Source organism: Limulus polyphemus, unplaced genomic scaffold (assembly GCF_000517525.1).
Source record: "Limulus polyphemus unplaced genomic scaffold, Limulus_polyphemus-2.1.2 Scaffold5543, whole genome shotgun sequence".
NCBI lineage: Eukaryota > Metazoa > Arthropoda > Merostomata > Xiphosura > Limulidae > Limulus > Limulus polyphemus.
The window spans coordinates 40,233-62,360 of record NW_013671153.1 but is presented as its reverse complement, the minus strand read 5'-3'; the positions used below and the strand labels follow the sequence as shown (position 1 = coordinate 62,360).

At 33.4% G+C, this 22,128-nt stretch overlaps 1 protein-coding gene across 1 annotated transcript in view; it reads left to right on the top strand.

Annotated features, from left to right (window-relative positions):
- Positions 1 to 1,267: 1,267 nt before the first annotated feature.
- The window catches only part of LOC106472713 (glucose-6-phosphate exchanger SLC37A2-like), a gene marked incomplete at its 5' end in the record, with an annotated part of 33,144 nt that continues 12,283 nt past the window's right edge, over positions 1,268 to 22,128 (top strand). The window contains 9 exons of the mRNA XM_013933364.2: positions 1,268 to 1,364; positions 2,063 to 2,141; positions 3,147 to 3,282; positions 6,305 to 6,381; positions 13,774 to 13,940; positions 16,748 to 16,803; positions 18,746 to 18,850; positions 19,753 to 19,843; positions 20,379 to 20,527. Coding sequence (XP_013788818.1) covers positions 1,268 to 1,364; positions 2,063 to 2,141; positions 3,147 to 3,282; positions 6,305 to 6,381; positions 13,774 to 13,940; positions 16,748 to 16,803; positions 18,746 to 18,850; positions 19,753 to 19,843; positions 20,379 to 20,527 — 957 coding nt within the window. The remainder of the gene's footprint in view (positions 1,365 to 2,062; positions 2,142 to 3,146; positions 3,283 to 6,304; positions 6,382 to 13,773; positions 13,941 to 16,747; positions 16,804 to 18,745; positions 18,851 to 19,752; positions 19,844 to 20,378; positions 20,528 to 22,128) is intronic.

The window sequence follows — 22,128 nt, the reverse complement described above, 5'->3', positions numbered from 1 at the left end:
AGGAACTTCAGCGATACAAGTTCTTTCTTAATTAAAAATAGTTTATTCTTTCTTGATACAACTTTGTAATACACAGAAAATTCCGCCGTCACTTTAAACTTGACTACTTTTATGAACACACGCTATAAATCACAGTGATTCACACACACTTTAATTTGCTTGACTCAATTATCTCTCTCTATATTTATCTATCTATGTAATTCTCTCTCCTCTTTATTTGCCGGGCTTATATACTAAAAAAGAGGGCGTCTGGAACAGACTAGAGTTGCCAGGAAAAGTCATGATCCTTCTAGAATCTTATCACGTGTTGCCAGAGTCACGTGACTTCCGCTGTCGTAACAATATATATATATATAAACAGAATGAATAATGAAATAAATATATTTCTCATCATTTTCCAGAGGGGAAAGTGCCCCTTGTACCCCCTGTGGACGCATATCCAGTATTTCTTACCTTCTTTGAACATTTCAACTTCACCAAGAATTTACAAGATTTATCTAACTGTATGTGTCGTTTGAACAATAAAACTTTGGTCAACAAATGTGGGTTACTTACACTCTGATTACCTATAGTTCTGAGTCATTCTCCCATGACATCACATATGCTCTCTTATGCGAAAGATTTTCGTAAAATAAGGTACACTATGTACAGGTGGACAGTGATGTTTTCCACTGGCTGGTGATACTTTGGGCATCTTTCCTCACTTATTTGTCAATGGGAATTACTGTCAGTGGAGTTAGTAGTGCATGCATACTGAGAGAGATGTATTACAGAATTTTATTTTTAATACTATGCTCTCAGTCTGAAACAAATATATAGGAATTTTATCAACAGACTAACAAATCTGGACTTACCCATGGCTAGATATCTTCAAACATCTTGTAAAAGTGCTGTCTTCTGTTCAGTGTAGTCTTAATTGTGATCATGTTTTAAGAATACAGATCAACCTTCACTTTGTTACTTTGTGCTCAGTCACTTTCTTACTTAAACTTAGTCAAAAGTCACAATTCAAATTTACTCCAAATGAATTTCCTGCAGTAAGCCTCTAGTTATATGGATACTACCTGAAAGAGATACCACACTTCTTGGTTGCTGTCAGTGCTCTGGATAATTTATGTCAAAATTGTCAATTCATTTGCATTTACTACAAGTTTTGTAGTTTAAGTTTATCAGAAAAAATATATTATTTTGAAAGATCTTATTTTGTGAAATTGTATATATATATATATATATAATATTTCTTTTTTTCTTGTTCTTCTATACCTAGAATGTACTTAACCAAAACTGTAGCAAACTGCAACCCCCTGCAGGTGTTTATGTCACAAGTCAGAACAGAAATACTTGGTGCAACTGGGCTCCTTTTGGTGGGTATAAAACATTGTGGGAGATATTTTTAGTGTTATATTTTCATACTTTTTAAGATTATCCACCAAAGTAATTCATTGTTTAGTAATAAGTGTATTTAACTGTATTACAGGTATGTGATTTCCAAAATTCAGGGATATCAAGGAGAAACAGAAAAACCAGTAAAATTATTATTGTTGTAAAAAATATCATATACTAATACTACAGTCACAAATCTGTCAGTCAGTTATAAGTAAACAAGAGGTCTTACAAACACAATTGAGTAACATTTATTATCTCAAAGATTTCCAGAGAAGTTCATACCCATAAAAAGGTAAGGTTTGAGGATCTCATATGTGGGAATGTTTTCCGATGGGTGTGATGGTCACAAAGAATGAGACAGGACACACAAGGAAACAATCATTAATTTAAACTTTTACAGTCTACATAAAAACAAACAACAGAGGGCAACTGATTATTTGTATTAAAACAAAAAGGTATGTGACTAACATAATTTTCATTATGTTTATAAATTGTTGTTTGTCAGTTTACTGTTGTATTAGTATAATGTGCTTCCATACAGAAGTAAAATTATGTAACTTTTGTTCAGAAACAGTCATTTTATAATTTCATGTTTTTCATAAGCACTTTTATGTGATTCTTTAAAAAATAGTGCTTGCATATTAAAAAAACAACCATCATTTTTTATTTCGAATAGATGGAGATGATGCCAATGAGCTATTAGGATATTTGGATTCAGCTTTTTTGTTTACTTATGCCTTCTTTATGTTTGTAAGGTGAGTTTGTACACTAAATATTTAGATAAAATAATTGCAGCGTTTTGCAATTTTCACATGGCTTTAGTAAATATGACATAATTACAAGGATATTTTTAGCGAGTCAAAAATTTAGTAAAGAGAATAAATTCAAGCAACATAAGTTCCAACCAAAAGTAAGTAGTATAAAAATTTGCAGGTGTGAAAAATATTATGGTTTCTTATTCCATTGTTACTAATTTATGCTTCAAAAAAATGTTTTCTTTTGTCATACCTAAACAGAATAATCTACACAAAGGTAAAAAAAACTGAGTACAATGAATACAATGGCACCACGTTTTCAGTTAAAAAAATTTACTGAAAGAACAGAACAAGAACTATCATTAGATATGAGGTGTACTAAATTCTTGTGGTAGTTTGAGTTGTTAAAAAGTGCAAATTAGCACCTAGCTACTGGTTGTACCACACTGAGAAGGCTAGAGAACCAGCCTTATTTTGAAAGTGGAAGAATATGGTAGTGTTTTAATAACATACTAGCAATTATTAATTCATTAACCCTGTTGGCTCAGTTGATACCTAGACTTCTCGTGTTGTGTGCAAGAGGTCCCAGGGTTCAATCGTGCCCTCTGAAAAAATAAAAGGTGATTTTTATAAATCAAAATGTTTTAAAATTAGTATTTCTGAAAGTTATTTACTAGTATAAAGTGTGTAAATGGGAAAAAATATAACAGGAAAATATTGATAGGATTTATTTTTGTGTTACTGGAAGTGTGCTGTTAGTGAAAAACAGTAGTAAAAGCTTGGAGTTTTCAATTTTATATTAAATGTCCTAAGTTTAGATAGTTTGATAAATTGCTTCAAGCATGTATAGATCAATTAATATAAGTAATACACCTTTTAAACCATTATTATTTATTATTGGAAACCAACTTATATATCAAATCTTTAAACAAAATAAATTGAATAATAAAAGAATTGTGAGTCTGGTTTAATTAAGGAGTTTTCAATTCTTACTTTTTTTATCAGTGGTTTTGTTGCCGAACGTATGAACCTAAGATATTTTCTTGCTTTTGGAATGCTGATGAGTGGATTCTTTACGTACTTGTTTGGATTGACGTATGGTCAAAATATTCATTCATTTACATATCTGATTTTTGTTCAGGTGAGAAGACTTTTTTTTATTATTTTTGCTTAAATGTAAATTTATACATAGGCATAAATGTAAAAATGCTATACTTATAGCTAAATTGCAAGGAATACTCATAAAAGAAAGCTTAGAATATCAAAAGTATTAACAATAAAGTAAACAGCAAAAAAATGTTTGTAATTCACTCATATAGATATCACTGGTCTGATATAATGAGTAATAATTTTCCTACTCAAAGCTAGAAGTATTTTATGATATAAGACAAATGGTTGAAGTATTGTGTAAAGAAGTTCAGGTAATCTGCATTTTGCTCTTTACATGAGCAATTATGCCACATATAATTTATATAAATATGTAACTGTATGAATAATTTTATTCTAAAATAATAAGATTTATTTTATATAATCAGCCTATTAAAAGAAAATCCTGATAATGTTATTAAATTCAATAGATAATCTTTTGTATGTTGCTGTTGTTTGTAATTAAGCACAAAGCTACACAATGAGCTATCTGTGCTCTGCCCACCACGGGTATCGAAACTCGGATTCTAGCCTTGTAAGTCCACTGGGGGGCCAAATTCTTTCCGAGGAACTTCAGCGGTACAAGTCCTTTCTTAAATAAAACTAGTTTATTCTTTCTCTTTACAACTTTGCAATAAACTTAATTTCCACAGTCACTTTAACTTAAACACACGCTATAATTCACAACGATTCACGCACTTTACTTACGGTTACTACCGCACTTGACTCAATTGTCCATCTCTATCTCTGCCTGTCTGCAATTCAATTAATTATCTCGCTTTATTTGCCTGCTTATATACAGGAATAGAGGGCATCTAGCAAATACTGGATTATTCATGATGTTCCCCAATCCTTCTAGATACTCATTACGTATTACCAGCGTTACGTGACTTTCGCTGTCGTAACATTGAAAACGTTGTGTACATTTCTATAATCATGTGTTAAAAATAATGTCTTATAATTTTTATAACATATAAATATATATATAAATGCTGAAAATGATATCAAATGATGGATTAGGCAGCTCGGTGGAAGGGAAAAGAAAATTTCAATAAGGATAGACAGATTCTGGAAATGAGAGAGTAGCAATCAAAGATATTTATATCATTAATCCACTTACAGAATAATATTTGGAAAATTAATGGGAAGACTATATATTTTTTACTTATATCTTAAGACTACATTTGATTTGATAAACTGGGACAAATTGTTTGAAATGTTAAGAATATAAAAATATGGAGAAACATGAGAAGATCAATACAAGAGATACATAAAAAAACTAACAAGTGGTGTAATAAAAGTGGGAAAAAAATAAGCAACATTTCATGATAGAGGAAAATAAATACCAAATACAATATAAGTAAAACTGCAAATAAACAGTAGATATGTATTTTGGAAGTTCTAGAGACTATGCAAATGCAATACACAAAATGTACAATAGACAAAATTATTGTTATTCTTCACGTAAACATCACTTCACACTGAAACTTGTCAGAGTAGTTGGGCTTATATTGTCAATTTACAGACACATTTTTATTCTTCACGTAAACAGCACTTCACACTCAGACTTGTCAGAGTAGTTGGGCTTATATTGTCAATTTACAGACACATCTTTATTCTTCACGTAAACATCACTTCACACTCAGACTTGTCAGAGTAGTTGGACTTATATTGTCAATTTACAGACACATCTTTATTCTTCACATAAACATCACTTCACACTCAGACTTGTCAGAGTAGTTGGGCTTATATTGTCAATTTACAGATACATCTTTATTCTTCACGTAAACATCACTTCACGCTGAAACTTGTCAGAGTAGTTGGGCTTATATTGTCAATTTACAGACAGATCTTTGTTCTTCATGTAAACATCATTTTACACTCAGACTTGTCAGAGTAGTTGGGCTTATATTGTCAATTTACAGACACATCTTTATTCTTCACGTAAACATCACTTCACACTCAGACTTGTCAGAGTAGTTGGACTTATATTATCAATTTACAGACACCTTTATTCTTCACGTAAACAGCACTTCACACTCAGACTTGTCAGAGTAGTTGGACTTATATTGTCAATTTACAGACACATCTTTATTCTTCAGGTAAACATCACTTCACACTCAGACTTGTCAGAGTAGTTGGACTTATATTATCAATTTACAGACACATCTTTATTCTTCAGGTAAACATCACTTCACACTCAGACTTGTCAGAGTAGTTGGACTTATATTATCAATTTACAGCACATCTTTATTCTTCACGTAAACATCACTGCACACTCAGACTTGTCAGAGTAGTTGGGCTTATTTTGTCAATTTACAGAGCCACTGGGAAGGGGGGGGGGGGCTTTTCAAGACATAATTTTGTAGAATTCCTAGGAATTGACTAAGAAAATGTATTTGATCTTCCCATGCATGGCAGTGTGTGGAAGTTGTCATACATTATTAACTGAATGTGCATGAAGTGATGTTTACGTGAAGAATAAAGATGTATCTGTAAATTGACAATATAAATCTAACCACTCTGACAAGTCTGAGTGTGAAGTGATGTTTACATGAAGAATAAAGATGTGAAAGTGGTATGTCTGTGGACTTAAACCGCTAAAAACCGGGTCTCGATATCCGTGGTGGGCAGAGCACGGGTAGCCCATTGTGTAACTTTGTGCTTAATTACAACCAACCAAGTCTTGAACAGTATATACTTTGATTCAAATTAAAAACTTTTCAGATTTCTTGACAAAAAAATGCAGGTTTTTATATTACTACAAGTGAACTAAACTCGTGCTTTATAGTTTCTGCTTGATAGAAACCACTAGTTGAAATTCCTTCCCTAAACACAAGTTCTAAAACATTCATGGACATTCTCCATGATAAATGTTTTTATAGAGAAAACTTAATGATTGAAGGTGTTCAGGTGAACAGTAAAGAGAGAGATGTTATGGTATGCAAAGTCTTAAATTTTCAAGTATCAGAATTATTATTTTTTTTATGAAATTATTTTATTTTTTTATATGACAGGTTCTCGGTGGGGCATTTCAAAGCACAGGCTGGCCTAGTGTCGTAACTTGCATCGGAAACTGGTTTGGAAAAGCTAGGTTAGTACATTTGACTAGTTTAGAATATTTATAACCATTTAGGCTAAGTTCTACCTGAGAGTAAGACATGATCAAAATGGCCAATGAGCAACAGTAACTCAGTTACATTTACATATTCATTTGTTAGACATAGCTTTTGACTGATAGTGTTTAAATTTTTCAGTTATATTAAAAATTTTATTTACTTAGCTGCTAATAACATGGGCTTCTGCATTCAAATGATCCCAATCTAGTATAAAAGACAAAACAGGTGTTACGTACTGTTGGCAAAGTCAAAACATCAGTATGCTAAGTGCATGCATGTTGTTGTTTCATGAAACTAATCTAAAACTTTCAGATTCTCTGATTAAGGTAAAATACTTCCTGATTATAAAAAGAAATCTCATATTATCTGCTGATGTAAACAGGTTTTAAGAATATATTGAATATGTGAAGAATACAAAACAAGCCCAGAGATCATTCATAAGATAGCGTGGATAACGACCAATTCAGTTGCTTCTTGATTTTATATTGAATTTAGATTCAGTGAAACGTTTGATGTGAAATTAATGGTCTAGTGGTATTTGAACATTTGCATTGTCCAAGCTTGAACCCAGTCCCTCTCCCTCTACCTGCTGAATTGAAGGGTTAATCCCCAAGCAACTGTTAGCAACTAAGCACTTATAACATATTAGATTATCGTGTTCCTCCTTTCTCACAGAGAAGGTCCATCCTCAGGCTTAATCTCAAGGATGTTTATAGCTTAGCCACTAGGTGGTCCTGAAATGGTCATATGGTCCAGTTTTGAAACAAGTGTCTCTTGTATACCAGACAACTACTCTATACCATGTGAATTAAAGAGCTAACCTTCAAGCAGCTGCTAGTAAGGTACTTTTTAATGATTCAAACTACTGCAGTCCAACCATTTCATTAGAGTTTTATGATCAGTAGATAGCAGGAGTTAACATTTCAAACTTTGGTTTAGATGTTGACACAACGTTTGCAAACAAATTTATAAACTTTCCAATGAATATAAAGCAAAGAATACAATCCTTCTTTGCTGGTTTCGCCTGCTTTGGATCAAAACAAGTATCAATGCAAAGTGCTGACACTTAAGTTACCAAGTTTTGATTTTTCCCCAGCATTCAGCTTTTAAAAAAATCACAAAAAGTCATCCTTAAACAGAACTTTGGAAGGATTTATCCTTTATATACTCCATCAATTAGCTTCTGATAGATAGAACCATTTAATTACTGTATGCTTCTTTTCACTTTGTAAGGGAAAGGCTTTTATACAATATTTCTCTCACCCAAAGCTATCTTGGTCTTGTATTGACCTCTAAGCATTGTTAACAGTGCACTATTATTTTATATCCCACCAGTTTTGCACCATTTCAGAACATGTGCTAATCATTTGACTACCCTCCACCAATCATACTGCACTATCTATACTAGTGCAGTTAGCTCAGAGGTATTGTTCTAGAACAATCCTCACTTTCTCGATTGGCATTCTAGTTTGTAAACGTGTATTTTAACTCACTCTCTACGTTACTACAAAAGTTCGATTGTGTTTGATCACAAATTTGTATCAGGTTCAACTGCAAGTTTCGACTTCTTGTGTTTGATTTCCATTGTTTCTACTTGTTTGTTTCAGAAATATTTCTGTTTTCCGAATTTTAATTTATTCATATGAATTCGAGATTTAATATGACAGATGATGAGATTCTCGCGGCAGTTGACAGTGGTTCTGACACAAGTCCCCACGTCTCAGGGTCGACGATATTTGCCGAGGAAGTACATGTTCATGTTTTTACATTTGGCAGACGATTTCTTCCTTTCACATTATGATATTTTGGGGGGCAGGTGTAACTACTGAGTGTAAATTTCTTTATATTACACCTTCCACCTGTTGCTGCACCTCCATGTAATCTCCTGGGTTAGGTATTGTTCTTTTTCCCAGGAGATCTCTGGTAAGTTATTCAGTGTGTGTGTGTTCCTCACTCCCAGTAGGTATACCCATGTTTAGCGAGTTTATGTGAGCTTGTGTGAATTGACCTAATTTCCTCATGCAATAATGTATGTCATTCATGTCTCCTCTGTTCAGTATTTGGTAAGCTAGATACTTCCTATCACCGTTTATGTTAGTTTGTAAGTTCATTGTTCTTTACTATTAGTCACATCTAATTGGGGATTAGATTTGAGTCAAGTTTTGTTATTGTTAACTGGGTGCCTTTTCGTTCTCATGTTCTTCAGGGTAGGTTTTTACTTTCGTGTCCTTTGTCTTATTGGTTCTTTGAATGGACTTATAAGTTCGATATTTTAAGTGTCTTTTATCTTCTAAGTTCCTTTAGTGGTTTTATACCTTAGCTGTTGCTTGTTGTTTTATGTTTTAGGTCATATTTTATTAACAAGTTCCTTATTTTTATGTACTTTATAGACTCTAGGTTTTGTTAGTTCATTGGTAATGAATACTTTCTCTAAGTATTAGTGTATGTGTTTTTTTACTACACTTCATGACAGTTCTATGGGCTCTGTCTAAAGGTTGCTGCCTTCAGTTCTGCTCCCCCATCCACTTCCCGATCTCCTTCTCAGGATCATACCTCATTCACTCATCTTCCCTAGTCTGTTCAAGACCTACTACCCAAAGGGGTTGTCGAATGGGTAGTACCCACTCAACCGTGGTTTTACTCTTGATGACCAAATCGTCATGACTGGTGCCTATCTTCATATTCAAACTGTTCCAGTGTCACACCGTTTTCTTCAGTTTGGCCATGAGGGTCATGTCTTCCAGTTCCAAGCGCTGCTGTTTGGTCGTTCTTTGGCTTCATGTGTTTTGTCGATTGGTGCACTCTTTTGCCTGTTATTTTCAATACTTGGGTCTTTGGACTCTCCTTTTCATGGAAGACTGGCTCCTGCTCGCCCCTTCCTGTGTCCTGCTTACTTCTTTGGGAAGCAAATTGGGTAGGGTTTTCTGATCCAGGTGGAGAAACCCATTCTTAACCCCACTTAATATCTTTTTCCATTGGGGTTTTTTCTTCAATTCCCATCTTTATTGGACCAAGCCTTCTCCACTTTGGCTCAAGGATATGGATTGGTTAATCTCAATGACCTACTCTCTCCTTTTCTCACTGTGTGAGGGTTCTCTCTCTCTTTTGGAGATGTGGGCTTCCTTGGAAGCTATCATTCTCTTAGTTCGAGCTCATATGCGTTCCCTTCAGTGAACACTTCCTGACCAGTGGAACATTTCCCATAATCCCTTGGACTATGCCATTACCCTTCCCCCTGAGATTAGGGCTGACCTTTCTTGGTGGCTCAGCAGGGAAGTGTCCACAGCAGAGCTCCCATTCCTCCACCTTGTCCAGAATCTCATCTGTTTACTGGCTTGGGGCTTTCCTTGAATCCCAAGAGATTTTGGGTTCATGGTCCATTGATGAGTCTACTCTCCATTTTCAACATCCTGGAACTTTTTGGAAATTTATGGGGCTCTGTATCATTTCATTCCACTCCTGAGGGAGTGGGTGGTTATGGTTCATTCTGACTATTCCACTGTTGTTGGTTATATCACCAAGCAAGGGGGAACTAAATCCAGTTCTCTGTGTTTTCAGACTCTGAATCTTCTTTACTGGGCTCATGACCACCACCTGGCAATCTTGGCGTATCATATTCCCGGCATTATGAATCTGGTGGCCGACCAACCAGGTTCTCTCCATGGAATGGTCCCGTTTTCCACAGGTATTTTGGTGGATGTGTTCTCAACTGGAAACATCATATATAGATGTGTTTGTCACTCACAGGAATGCCAAAATGCCTTCCTTTTGGTCTCAGGTTCCACACCCTTCAATGCTGGGAGTAGATGCATTCAGTCAGGATTGGAGGGGTCTTCACCCATATGCCTACCCTCTAATCAGCCTCCTCTCCAGAGTATTTTCCCTTATCCCGACTACTCCCTGTCGTGTCTTGCTTGTTGTTCCATATTGGCTTGTTTAGATGTGGTTCCCTGTGCTCTGGCCTCTACTGGAGAATCATCTCCTGCACTTACCTCTGTCCCAATCTCTCCTCCAACAAATGTGATTGGACATAGCTCATTCTGACGTCAACAAACTCCATCTTCACATGTGGCTTTTGTCTGTTCCCTTGCCCCAGCTCAGGGACTCACCCCTCGTGTAGCATCTTTTCTTTCCTGTTCTATTCCACCTTCTTCCTTGTCAGTGTACCAGTAGCAGTGTTCTATCTTCAGTCCCTGGTCTGTTTGCTTTGGCTTCCACCCCTCTCATCCTTTGGTACCTCATCTTTCCCAGTTCTTTGCCTGGTTGTTTGTTCATGGTTTGTTGTGGCAACTGTTTATAGTTATAGGGCTGCCCTGTCGAACACCTTCTGATTCTCCCATTTCCTGAAAGCTTTTTCCTCCCCAATTCTTTCCTTCATTTTTTATCTTACATCCTCCATGTCCCATTGTTTTGCCATATTGGATCTCAATTTTGTCCTTCTGTTCTGTTCAGTTCTCCATTTGACCCCATTGCTATGTGTTCCTTGTACCATTTTCCCCTTAAGTTCTTTTCCTCCTTCTCCTTGCTTGTGGTCATCATTATTCCAATATTAATGCCATGGATGTTTCCCACTCCTCTGATGTTATCCTCTATCCTGTTTGGGCCTTTCTTCCCAAGACTTCTGCTGCCTGGCAGGTGGTTTGGCCTTTTCTCTTATTTTCTTACTTTTCATTTCCCACCTGTGCTCTCATTTGATTCTGGATAAACTTCTTTGTCCAGCTTGTTCCCTGAAATGTTAGTTGGCTCATACTGCCTCCTCTCATGTTATCATTCCCATCTGTTTGTTCCAAGGATTCCTTCAGTGTCCCATGATCTGTCCCTTATTGCACTCATTGGTTGGATTTGTCACTTCATATGTCTGGTGTATTCTGATTTATCCATCGAAGGTCGTTGTCTATACAATGTTTCTTCCCACCTACTTCGTCATGTAACTATGTCTTTAGCTGCTCACCTTCACCGGAATTTTGAGGAGATCATTCAGGCTAGAATATGTACAACTGCCAATACATTTCTTGCACATTATCTGCACAACTCAGGCAGGTATCATCCTCTTCCTGTGGTGATTCTACACATGTCTGGTCACCTTTGACTGGGGTAAGTCAACATATTGCTTTGTCTATACATTTTTAGTTGATGCATGTCGCATTTCAGGAAACTTTGACTGGGTTAAGTCGACATATTACTTTTTATATATATTTGTAGTTGATACATATCGTATTTCAGGATTTCACCTGGTGGCAGGTGTTGCCTTATCAAATATGCTTTGTATGATATTTGCACTAGATATAGATAATTCTATGACACTCACTGTTGAGATGGGGTGTTTCTGTAAGACCACCAGCAGCTTGTCTAGTGGTATGTGTATCTATTATTACTAAAAGTTACTAGTTTCATGGACCTCATGAGTAAAGCAAATGGGATTTCTGGCCATCCCTACTTACCCTTGATTCCTACAATCGAAGTCTATCTGCTTTTTAAAATAGAGAATTGCAGACCCCGTTGCACTGTCTCCAGTGTGTCATTCCTCCGGACTCCCCAGCACATATTACCCCTCGTCTTTTCTTCTAATGGACCAGGTGAGTCCTTACCATTTCCTTTTTCCAGTTTCTGGAGTGCTGGACTGTGGAAGTTTCCTCTTAAGTGGGTGTTGAAAAACAAAATAAAGAATTCTAGCCCATGTGTACCCACTCAGTGAGAAGAGGGCTGTAGTTGTAATCATTACAGTGCTGAACAATGGATTATACAATAATATTTAATATCCAAAGGGATTCCCTCAGATGTCTTTGCCCAAGCAGATCATGCTTGTTGATCAAAAATTTCTTATGCAAGTTCCTTCCTCTGGATGTTTTCTGTCCAGATGGACCACATTTGGCATAATCTGACATATCCCAGGATGCTTCCCCTGGATGTTTTTGCCTGGGCAGACTGCACATGTTCATCTCACAGCTTATGCAAGGTGCTTCCACTGGATGTGTTTGATTGGATGGACTGGACTTGGCATAATCTGAGATATCCGAAGGTACTTCCCCTCAATGTCTTTTGCTTTGGTGGACCACACTTGGCATAATCTGAGATATCCTAAGGTGCTTCACTTGGATGTTTTTTGCCTGGGCAGATTGCACTTGTTGATCTCACAAGGTTATGCAAGATGCGTCCCGTCAATATTTTTTGCTCTGGTGGACTGCACTAGGCCTATTCATATACGACTCACTGTCCTTCAGCTCTAGCCACGTATAGTTATTTTGTTTCTCTTTGGCACCATACTATGACTCACTGTCACTATGTTTGGTACTACAGCCTGCTATATATGTGGATGACATATAATGCATAAGGGCTGGTTATGATAACCCTCATGATTATACTCATACCTGTAATTTTTTTTTTCATAATCCTACATAACAAAGGTGTTTCCCCGGGATGTTTTTTGCATGGGAGGACCACACTTGTTGATCACAATATCTTATACAAGGCACTTCCACTAGATGTTTTGCCTGGATGGATTGCACATAACAAGCTTCGATGGAACCCAAGGCACTACACTTGGCACATACATATATTGGCCCATTGTCACTTCCACACTAGACTTTCAGTGTTTGTCAATGCTGTACTGTTTAAAGTCATGGTTCTACCGCACTTTTCCACTGGGTCGGTGCTGTACATCTCTTTCATGAATGCACTGGTGCCTGCCAATTCAATTCCTCCCTCTTTTTGTTCCTGTGTAATTGCTGGGCAAAGAGCATACCTGTTCCAGAAGTGGTGCTATGTCCCACAGTTGTGCTTTTTTTCCATATTCTTTCACACCTGTTCTTTCAGTGTGGTTACCTTCCGCTTGATTGGATATTGATGTACCTTTATCAGAGGTAAGCCTGTTTCAGAAGTTAACATTTCCTCCATCTACCCACTTCCCACCCTTCCTCCTCACTGATATTCCAGTGTTTCTGGTTTCAACCTGCCAATTCTTGAAAGTGAGGATTGTCTAGAATAGTAGAGGGAGCTAGCTGCACTAGTATTGATGGTGCAGTATGATTGGTGAAGGGTTGTCACATGATCAGCACATGTTCTGAAATGGTGCATAGCTGTTGGGGTATAAAAGACTGGTGTGCTGTTATTGAAACATTTTAACAATGCTTAGAGGTCAGTCCAGGATTGAGATAGCTTTGGGTAAGAAAGGCAAGTGCCCATCAGAAATACATTTTTAGTGTAAGAAAATGTTAACTTTTACACAAAAAAATGTTTATGTATATATACACACACACACATACATATATATATATATACATAAAGTCAAAATAAAATATTTATGGTAGCAGTATTTTTTTGCATATTTGGTTTCATTACATACATTAAACATGAATTTTGTACTACAGACGAGGACTTTTGTTCGGATTATGGAACTCCCACCTCTACGTAGGAAACATACTGGGTGCATATGTGGCAGGACTGTATGTTGAAGTCAACTGGGGTTATTCATTTATTATTTGTGGAGCAATTGTTGGCACTGCAGGGTTTTTAATCTTTCTTTTCCTTGTACCTGGTAGGTATATTACTTATAATCTTTGGTGATATGTTTTTACTGTTTTTCTTTTAAACCTTCAATATGTAACAGACTAGTATATTACATATAATCATTGGTGATATGTTTTTACTGTTTTTCTTTTAAACCTTCAATATGTAATGGACTAGTATATTACATATAATCTTTGGTGTATATGTTTTTTACTGTTTTTCTTTTAAACCTTCAATTTGTAACAGACTAAACAAAATGTCAATGCAAACAGGATCAAACGAAAACAATTATTATATATAACAACAAAAGTATAAAGAAACTTTCAAACAATTACAATAAAAATTTTATTACTTACAAAAAAAAACAATTAGTAAACTTGTGTCTGACCAGGACTAGGTACAAACATTAAGAAACAATACAACATAAATTTCAACGTGATTAATTTCAATGAATATCACAAAAATTATCAAAAAGAACCAGAAAAATAAAAAAACCTAATTCACCAGAGAATAACACAATCTTTCAAAATTAAACCACTTCTCAATATTAAGAACAATATGAAGTAATAATTAGCAATAACTCTTTCTAACTATATCTCATGAACAAACTCGTTTTAGAGATAAAGGAAGATTTTTTGTTTAGTTGTTAGACCCTGAGGTTACATCTCATGTGACTAGCTATTACCATAAAGCTACATAATCTTTCACAATATTAATATCTGTACGTCACCACTAGGTAAAGCTTTTGTCAGTTTTCTAGCACATAAATACTCAAAATCAACGCACTTTAAATGGAAGGTGAGTTAGTGATTTAATGTAACTAAAAATTCATAGTTAAACTGAACAATAAAAGGAATAATTAATTAATAGTAAAAAACATAAAAAATAAAAGTAAAATTCACCATCTAACAAAGTGTATATTTCTTGCTGTAATGTAGAAAAGAGGGATCCTAGATTTCGGTTAACTTATTAAATGTTTAAACTTTTTAAAAAAATATGTTTAAACTTAAACTTATTGTAATCTTTTTTTAACCAATAATATTCCAAGAAACCATTCACCAGAAACTGATGTTACTGTAATTTTTTTTATGAAACTTAATACATATGTATAACTGTAGGAATGCATAAATAGTTCCTTATTTAATTTTAAAAAATTGAATTATTTCAGGCCATTGTTTTAGGAAAAAATAATGATGTTTGTAAGTAATGAATTGACTGATACATATATATCCAATTACTAGTGTCATTATATTACTACATACCAGTTTGGCAAATTTGAGAAAGTGCATCAAAATATTTATTGTTTGCACTTATTTAAATAAATATGAGGTATACCACTTTATATTTAAAAATAAATAAATAACACCTCTCTGTATTTGTTAAATATAAATAAGTAGTACTTCTCTCTAAGTTATATTAAAATGAAACGAAGTAATAATATTCTATATAAAAATATATAATATTGTTCTAGATTTGTTGAAATTAATATTACCACTTGGTATTTAGATTTAAATCTAAATTAGTAAATACCATTCTATGTTTGCACAATTTAAATTAGTAGTGCTCTATTATATTTATATTTAAATCAAAATAAGTAAATACCATTCTTTGTTTGCACAATTTAGATCATTAATTTACTTATTTTGATTTAAATATAAATACAGAAGAGCACTACTAATTTAAATTGTGCAAACATAGAATGGTATTTACTTATTTTGATTTAAATATAAATACAGAAGAGCACATCAATCTTTATCAAAATTAAACTACTGTATTTGTTAAACTTGAGTAATATTCTTCTGTATCCATGTCTTTTATTTCAATCAAAATAAGTAAATACCACATTATATTGTAACCAAAAATGATAGTACTATTTGTTAAAACTTAAATAAATGATGTTTTTCTATATTTGTATTTAAATTGAAATAATTAATGCCACTTTATATTCATTTTTATGGTAGAAGATTACAGCATGTTTAGATAGCACCTAAAAGTAAATAATTTTTTCTAGACAATTTATTATATATACTAAGCAGATTGTATTCCTGTATGTTCTTTTTGTTCAATAAAGTGATGCTTCAGAATGTCCAAATTTTTAGAAAATAGGATAAATAAAACCAATTCTTGTTGGGCAAAGATGAAGCAACTTTGACTGACCCAGCCAAAATTAAATGTAATTTCAATAACCACATATTTATTAGAGTAATAGAAATAAAGCATTTGAGCCAGACATGATCTAATGTTGGGTTCCACACTATTAGTGACAGTTAATTACATTATTTGGTTTATGGAGCTAGACACAGTCATTATTGTTGCAAGAGTTGCTGACTGCCTGCCTTCTCTCTCTGGTCAGTAGTTAAAAATAAGGGATGTTATTCATGAATCATAGGGTCTCTGACCTGTCCATTTAGTCAACATGCATAAAAGGTGTTATTTAGGTTGAAAAAATTCCAATTCTAATGAAGAATCATTTTTAAAGTTACGATATTGTTGTACCATAAATGTTTATACAGTTGTGACTTTAAAACCTTATTTATAATTAAACTGAAAATAGTACAAACATACAAGTAAACAGCTTTGTTGTAATTGTGCCGCAAGAGGACAAAAGTATTATTCTCTGGTTCTCTTGCTAAAGTTCTCATTGTGTTTTATTGACTAGAGTTGAATCTAAGATGTTTAGGTTTTTCTATTTCACAATAAGCATATTAAAAGCAGGATTTAGTTTATTGCTCTAGACTTTTTTTTACTTGAAAATAATAACATTAATAACTTTTCAGACATTTCCACTTTTTATATTATACAAAAATTCAAGTACTGTTTTACCTACTGTCACAGATCCAGAAGATGTTGGATGTAAGCCTCCAGTGTATCACCGTGCAAGTTTTTTAGAGGTAGGAAAATAATGTATTGATGACCAATTGGTAATTAACCTTTCTAGAACATTGGAGACTATTTTCAGAGAATTATACAACATTTACTTTTCCAATGCCCTGTTTAGGAAGGTATTACTCTTTATAAAATAATAAATTTATGTGTATTAAATACAACTACTTGGGATTTATATTGTCATTAGTTGCATTTTCTTTATGTTTTTAAGACCTGATAGAAATAAATTATTTGAAATATTGAATATGCAGAGGTTTCTCTCTTTGAATTCCTTTATTATATTTATTCTTATGCATAAACTGTTTAACTTAGGCAGTGGCATTACCTGTAGATAAAGACTGCATCCTAATTTAAGGACCATGAAAAGAAACTATCTCCGTAAATAGTTTTTGTGCATCAGTTACAACAACTACAGTGTTTTTTCATAATAGTCCTTTGTGAATTAGAGCTGAATATTTTAAATTTCAGGATCATGAGACTTGTAGTTAAAACATAGAATGGAAACTAAAATGTATGTTTTGTATGTGTTGGTTCACAGACAGTACAGGTGATGATAAATTTTATTGTATCGTATACAGAACTAATACTCTCTTATGGGATTATTACATCCGGATTTTAAAATATATTGAGCAAAAAATTAGTATTTTTGTTAACCAAAAATATTTTAAAATATTTATAACTTTCAAAAGCTATATCAGTAATGAACACATTAAAAGATAAATCAGGCTTTTTATGTGAACAAAAGAGAAAGTTGTTGTAATTTTTATTTAATAAATGTCTATATAAGTATGTTGAATGGTTTAACCAAGAAATTAATAATTTCATCAAGTAAAATAATATGTTAGAAAGAGGGTTTGTTTTTAAAAACTCTTCAACTTCTGTCTGACTTACAACTTTTATATATAGAGACATTGTGTACATTATATTAAAATGATTTTGAGTCTCATCACATTGTTACAATTCATGTTCTACCAGGTGGATATGTGTATTTTGGCAATAGTTCTGCAGCATAGTTTTCAATGCAAAAGACTGTCATAAGGCTGCCATTTCCTCCCTGCTTGCTTTCTATAAGCCATCTAGTGTACAATGACTTGACTGATATGTTCTCTTATTGAATTGCATGAATACCTGTTTCATTCTCAAGCTGCTTGAGGCGTGTTGGGATTGATCGGAGATGTAAATTCTCTTTGACTATTTTTACATACATTTGCCTGGATCACATGGATGGTTTTAGCCACTGATCTTTGTGTTTGTGGTTTCTCATATTACAAGATATCATACCTTACTTATCATGGCTTACAAGTCTTTGTCTGGATGGTCCTGGTTCCTCAAGTTGATCCATTTTGTTTGTATTCCAATGCCATTAAGTACCAGGAATATTATCAGATTGGAAGTTCTAAATCACTGATCTAAACACATATTTATGATCTAAGTGTAAGAATATTTTTTATTAGAAATAACTGTTACATATCCTTCTTAAAGTGATCAATTTTTGGTAGCATCATACAACCTAATGCCAAGCAATGTTAACATGTAGTTCTGATACACTGTGACTTTATATTGTTTGTTGTTGTCGAGTGACTTACTTATTTGCATATCCAAAATCTTTTTAATATAATGCACTCATTTCTCCATATATCTATATGAGTATGTTACTATTATATAACAGTCTGATGTTATACATGTACATACTGAGATTTTATAATGCTATTATTGTATGATGTTTATCTTACTACACAAAGAATTGTTGGCTTGTAAAAATGAAGGCCATTTAAGAATACTTAACAGTACATATTTATTTATTATTTATACATTGTAAATATTCAGAATTTACAATGATGACTGTGTATAAAATATGAGATGCACATATTTATATAAGAAGTCTGTAATTTAACTACTTTCAAAGTGTTTATTTATGTAGTTATAATTACATATTTTTCTATACAGTCTACTGAGGGTACTCCTCTAATATACCAGAATGACAAACCAAACCCACAGTTATCCAATTCAGATAAAGAAGCCATCACCTTTTGGGAAGCTTTGAAGATACCAGTAAGTGTAACATGTTAAAGACTACTGATTTACCCACTGCACGCATGTTCTTTCACAATCAAATCATTAAAGTTGCTAAACTGAAGGTAAACATTCTGGCGTTTTGGGTTTACATGTAGATATGTTTGAGGTAACAAATTATTCACATCATCTAAATAATAAAGTGACAGATAACTTGGTATATGGTGCTAAAATGTAATTACATCAAAAACTAACAAAGTCTCGAGACACTTTGGGGGCTGGGGTCAACATAAGAAATATAAGTTCTATTAGTAAGTTGTGCATGTGTTTGAATCTACGTTTTTGGTAGGGCTTTTGTTTTCTTAGGTTAGCTATGCACTTCTCTAGAAGGTGTGTTTCTGCACTTTGACACTACTTTGGATAAAAACGTGATTTAAAATATTAATTAATGAAATAGATTCTTCTAAAATATTGAAGTTTTCTGTTTGTCAGTGGAAATTTTGAAGAGTTATTATCAACTGTTCAGCAAACTAGAATGCTAATAAGTGTGATTGTATATTCTTCTAGTATGAAAGTGTTAAAATAGAACTCTAGTAAATGTTAACTTATGAAAATTTATCCTTGGTATTTAATTTCAATTTCTAAAGAAAGCATTTCCCTTTTACTTAATGTTTCAAAAGCAAAACATCAATCTTTAACGTAAATGTGATGTAAAGATTTGAAATTGTTAAGATGCACTGTTGTAATCGAAGTTTTTATGTTAAATTGATAAGTAAGTTCTAGTTGATGTTGTTTTTAATACTACGATGACAATCCAGTTTACTTCCTCATACAGTTGTAAGATCTGTTACATGTAAAACTTGACTGCTTGATAGCAAACTGTAAAAAAAAATGATAAAGAAATTTGTGTAAATATGCCTTCTTGTTTTGTTTTTCTGTAGGGTGTCATTGAGTTTTCGTTATGCCTCTTCTTTGCTAAGCTAGTCAGTTACACGTTCCTCTTTTGGTTACCAAAATTCATTTATGCCTCAAGTAAGTGTAAATTTCTTATATTTAGAAAAATTTAATATTACTATAATGGAAAATAACGGAACTTTTTAACATGCTGTTAACAGCTAGTGCATTCTCCTTTACCGTTTCCATTTCCTTGTTCCTGAATCCATTCTTTGGCATCATTTATCCGTACTCAAAACTTACTCCCCTCCCATTTCTCTTGTGTTTCGGTAGGTATTCTATCTGAAAATGTATCCACAATTCTTTAGCGTTCTATGTTTGATGGTATCAATAACTTCTGTTAGCATCCCTGCCTTTTTCCATCACTGCATTATTCTCTCCATCAGCTGATTTACGTTTTCATTACTGTAACATTTTTACTGTTTTTGAAATATTTTATTTTAAATGTAGCCTCTCAGTAGGTTTTATATGTGGGGACAAAACAGCTGAAGTAATGTGTAAACTATGTAAGTAATTGTATAATTGTATTTAAAATCAAAAGATATGATTGTTTTATGTGTAATATATGAACACATATAACTGAATCAGTACAGTTCCCTCTGTTTGCATTCAGCACCATCAGGTTCACAAGAATCAGCCTATTTATCAGTACCGTTTGACATTGGAGGAATTATTGGAGGAGTTCTTGCAGGTTACATTGCTGACCAGACAGGTGCCAGTGCAGTAACTTGTGTTTCTCTTCTTGGAATAGCTGTGCCAACTGTAAGTTAATGTTGTTAGATTGTAAGATTATAAGCTCAGGTATTCAGTGTAAAATGTGGGTGAATAATTAAGCTCTTAGATTGTTTTAAGTTTAAGACATTTATTCTTGATTATATAATCATAAGTTTTGTAGATATTCTACATTTACAAGATATAAAGGCCAAAGCTGTAGTGTTAACAATGCAGCTGGATAATGTAACAACGTTATAGCAATAAAAACAACAACAAATACAAATAATATGTCAGTGGTATGGCAATAAGTAAACAGGTAAATTAAAAATGTAGCATTTATAAAATAGATAACATATCAGTGTTGTAGCATTGTGGAAGCAGATAATACACATGCACATACCAAATTATAACAATTTAAACAAAAAATAGAAGTTAGATAGCCAAAATACAAATAGCAGCTGAAGTATGTAAGAATCATTCAGAAAACTGATAAATGTCCAAGTATCACAAGGCAGAAATATGTGCTTTTTTGTTTTAAGCAAAATGTACCACGCTGTGGTAATTTTGGACAAGATCATTGCGGTATCCCTTAGTAACACCACTGATGTATAAAACAGAGTCAAGGACTTAACAGTTAACATCAACAGATTTTCTTTATTAAGCTTTAAGTACAAAACTCTAATTAAAATTGTGTACTTTACACTGTGTTAGGCTAGTTGTTAACCATATGTGTGCAAGTGAGGGTTACAATCTTTTATAGTTAAATTCAAAGTTTAATTTAAACAACTTTATTCTGAATATATTTGAATAAACTTGGCATCAAAACATAGTTTGTAATAAATATTATATAGCCAATTTAATTTCTTAATTTTGAAAGGAAATATTTAGATAAGTCCTCAATCGTTACTTCCCTTTACCATGTGACACTTTGCTTCAAATTGCCCATTTTAGATATTCTTTCTATCCCCATTTGAGCTTCTGAATTTAATATAAGTTGCACATTTATATTATAGATATTGCTAAGACATAATCTAAATTCATAGCCTGCAATCTTCTTGCTTCACTGAAAGTCAAATGCACATGCCATGCCCTCCTATCACATCCTGTCTTTAAAAAATGTCAATAATAACTCTCTGAAATTTGCTATTTGTAAGAGATTTTAATTTAATGTATTTCATAAAAAGCTAGCTCATTTGATGACAGTTTATGAATTATTCGAGCAGCCAAGGAAATTATTTTAAAACCACTTATAGTTAAATTAGAAAGATAGTTAAATAATAATAGTTATAGAATATTGTATTGTTGCGTCATCGAGATCATGTGATTCTCACGCTCTCTACTTTCTAGAATTATCCTGTACTTTGGCGAATGCTCTAGTATTTACTAGATAGGGTAGGCTGGTATATAAAAGAGGGGAATGTAATGTGTGGGTGGATAGTGAGTAATTGAACTGCAGTCACAGGGTATTGTTGAAGTTAACGTTCGTTCGTTATAGCGTTTGTTTTAGCGCGATTATTGAGATTAAGTGTATCAAATATTCAGTTTAGAACATAAAATAATAACTCACAAAAATAATACTGTTACGTCTCTGTTTGTTAATTAACTTTCCGTAACTTCGTTCCGATGAAACTTAACGACACAAGTCCTTA